The sequence below is a fragment of the Mytilus trossulus genome, chromosome 1 (assembly GCF_036588685.1).
Source record: "Mytilus trossulus isolate FHL-02 chromosome 1, PNRI_Mtr1.1.1.hap1, whole genome shotgun sequence".
In the NCBI taxonomy this organism is placed as follows: domain Eukaryota; kingdom Metazoa; phylum Mollusca; class Bivalvia; order Mytilida; family Mytilidae; genus Mytilus; species Mytilus trossulus.
In genome coordinates this window covers 59,391,656-59,394,679 of record NC_086373.1, presented here as the reverse complement: position 1 = coordinate 59,394,679, position 3,024 = coordinate 59,391,656, and the positions used below count along the sequence as shown (strand labels likewise).

Sequence of the window (3,024 nt, the reverse complement as noted above, 5' to 3'; positions counted from 1 at the left end):
TTGTCATCGACTGTAATTCATAAGACAATAACAATCAAAACCAAGGCGTAAACAAAGACTCACAAAGCCAAAGGACATTTACATCAGCAGTTATAAATAATAATTAAGAAACAACACGAACTCCACTAAAAACCGGGAAGGGAAGCATTTCCTTCAGTTCGGTAATAATGGAAGGTTATTATGACTGAGGAAGAATATCAGATATGATTTCTGACACACTTTTGTCATATTGGCCTATCAGCCCATGATGGCGACCGTAAAATGTCTTGAGTGATACTTTATCCGAAACAGAATCTTATATCAGTTGTTTAAACAGACCAATATCATTAATGTTAAGTGCGATACGAAATGTTGTTTTCTTGTTTGTGATTTTGAATTATGTATCGTATTACAGAAGGACGTTGTCAATTTATTTTCGATTTATGATATTAAAAAGAAGATGTGGTATGATTGCCAATGAGACAACTATTTTGGTTATCCCTCTGGTACCTTTGGTCCCTCTTTTTTTAAATATTTTTTTTTAATAAATTTGTCTAACCATTTAAAAATTTATGTACAATTTCAGATAACCTGTAAATGATGCAAAGTATACAAAATGCATGTGATGCAGATGCAAGGTCTTCAAAATACATGCGATGAAGTTTAAAATGAACAACAATAGTACGAATGGTAACACATTGGAATATTTCAGTGACGATGAGAAACCTGTATTTTATGATTTTGTACATGGGCTTTATATTTACGTTATACCTATGATAGTGGTAATTGGTATGATCTGTAATGTTTTATCGTTTAAAGTGTTTGTGTTTACCAGCTTTAGTCGCCATCCATCTAGCATTTTCCTGGCATTACTGAGTGTTTCAGATACTTTCTTTCTACTTGCATTGATATTTACATGGATGGGAACCTTGCCGAAAGCAAGAATTAACACTGATGGATTGTGTTTAGTAACTATATACATAACGTACGTCCCAAGTTTCCTCTCTGTTTGGTGTGTTGTTTTGATCATGCTTGACAGATTTATCGTAATATGTTTTCCGTTACGACGACCACGGGTATGCTCAAACAAAATGGCAAAGTGCACTGGCATTGCCATTACAGTATTTTCGATCTTGATCTATAGCCATTGTTTCTTGACCATCGAGGTTGTACCTGTGATTGGCTCTAGAGTTAAACAGGAGTATTTTAGGTTCTTGGCATTGGTAACTTATATAGATACTGCCATTACGTTCATCATTCCTTTTATAGCCATTTTTGTTTTAAATATATATGTAATTGTGATAATACGGGAATTTAACTTCAAACATGCAAACCCGCGGGTCGTCAAATATTATTCTCCGACATACAATGTCTTGTCTGTGGCTCAAATGAGATTGACGGTAATGTTGACTATTGTATCAATTGTATTTTTGGTTCTCAACTTACCAAGCCATGCTATCAGATTCTATATAATAGTTAATGATTTAATCGCAAACAACGATATGATATTATTTTTAGCTCAACAGTTCTGTCAGATTGTGTATTATGTACACTTTTCCATTAACTTTACCATTTACTTTGTGTCCAGTAATACATTCCGCAGATGCATTAAAGAAAGAGTAAGGTGTATGCGATATAAATGAATACGAAAAAACATCTTTCTCTTTTTTTAATATGTTAACGATACAGTCGATGCCAAGTCGTCAAACGTTTTCTGCAAACTTCTAAAAAGAAGGACGAAAGATACCAAACGACAGTCAAACTCATAGATTAAAAATAAACTGACAACGCCACGGTAAAAAATGAAAAGACAAACAATCAAAAAATAGTTCAGAGGTCACAACATAGATATCTGTAGTGAGTAAAAATTTCAATTTCACATAACATAAAGTGTACAAAAGAACAAATCTGAACAAATTTTACAAAAAGGCAATTCTTAGATGTCTTTTTACGAAAAGCAACGAATTATCAAGACAAATTAATAGCTTATGTACTACAAATGTTCAAATTAAAGCATGTTCATGAATGTTGATAAATTTGTTCTGAAATTTTTAATTAATCTATGGATGTAAACACATTGAATACTTGAATAGTTATTATGTAGTTCAATAAATTGAAAAAAGTCTATTGTGTAAAATTTCCTTATATAATAATATTTGTTTCTCTATATTATATAAAGGGGAATCACAGGAAACATGTATGTTCATCAAAGTTATCAGATGAAAAACAAAAAATTAATGTACTCACATTTTTTCCTTCCTTTTAAAAATTATTAAATTTAAATGGGTTTCTAATAAATCACTTCAGAAGCGGTAACTTATAGTGAACTGTTTTGTCATCTAGGAGGTATTTCAAATGACAAATTATCAAAACTAGACTGATTACTCGAAACATAAAAAAAAATCAATTCAATTTGGTATTTCTTAATTTACAGTAATTTTATGTACGTCATGTATATCTGATTATATTTTAGATATATAGTTCTTAGTATATCATGTATATTGTATATATAAAATGTATTGTTTTGTGATAAGATTTTATTAAACTTGTTAAATGTATGAGTTAGGTGTTCTTTTCTAATATTATTGTAATGCATTTCAGGATTTTCCTCATTCTATGAATTGTCCCTGACTCATAAAATAATTTACCTCTATGGTCTCCATCTCAATCGCATATTTTTGTTCTGTTTTCTGTTGAAAAGTTAGCATAAGCAAAATAGAGGGCAACGTTTTCATTGAAGTTCTTTACTAAGAGTTTCGAGTGGCGAAGTTAAAATCTTCCAGGAATAAATTTTACGGACGCCATCACGAGTTGGTTGACTGATATTGAATATCGATTTAAAGATAATAGTGAATATGTTCCTATTGTCATACTTTTATCCTGTCCCGTTTTCCCGAATAAGACTTTTAACCGGGCTTGAACTTAAATGAACATGAACAACACTGCTGGTGCTGCTTGTAAAGCAGGATATGCTTACCCTTCCGGAGTACCTGAGATATCATCCCTTTTTTTGTGTTTGTGTTGCTCATTCTTTAATTTTCTATG

General features: G+C 31.4%; 1 protein-coding gene across 1 annotated transcript; it reads left to right on the top strand.

Annotated features, from left to right (window-relative positions):
* The first annotated feature begins 647 nt into the window (after positions 1-647).
* On the top strand, positions 648-1,622 carry LOC134682136 (somatostatin receptor type 1-like). The gene has a single exon (XM_063541745.1). It carries the CDS (start codon positions 648-650, stop codon positions 1,620-1,622), a length of 975 nt encoding a protein of 324 aa, XP_063397815.1.
* The last annotated feature ends 1,402 nt before the right edge of the window (positions 1,623-3,024 follow it).

Excerpts from the sequence above, each read along its gene's own strand:
- LOC134682136 (XM_063541745.1), top strand. The coding sequence starts at position 648 with ATGAACAACAATAGTACGAATGGTAACACATTGGAATATTTCAGTGAC.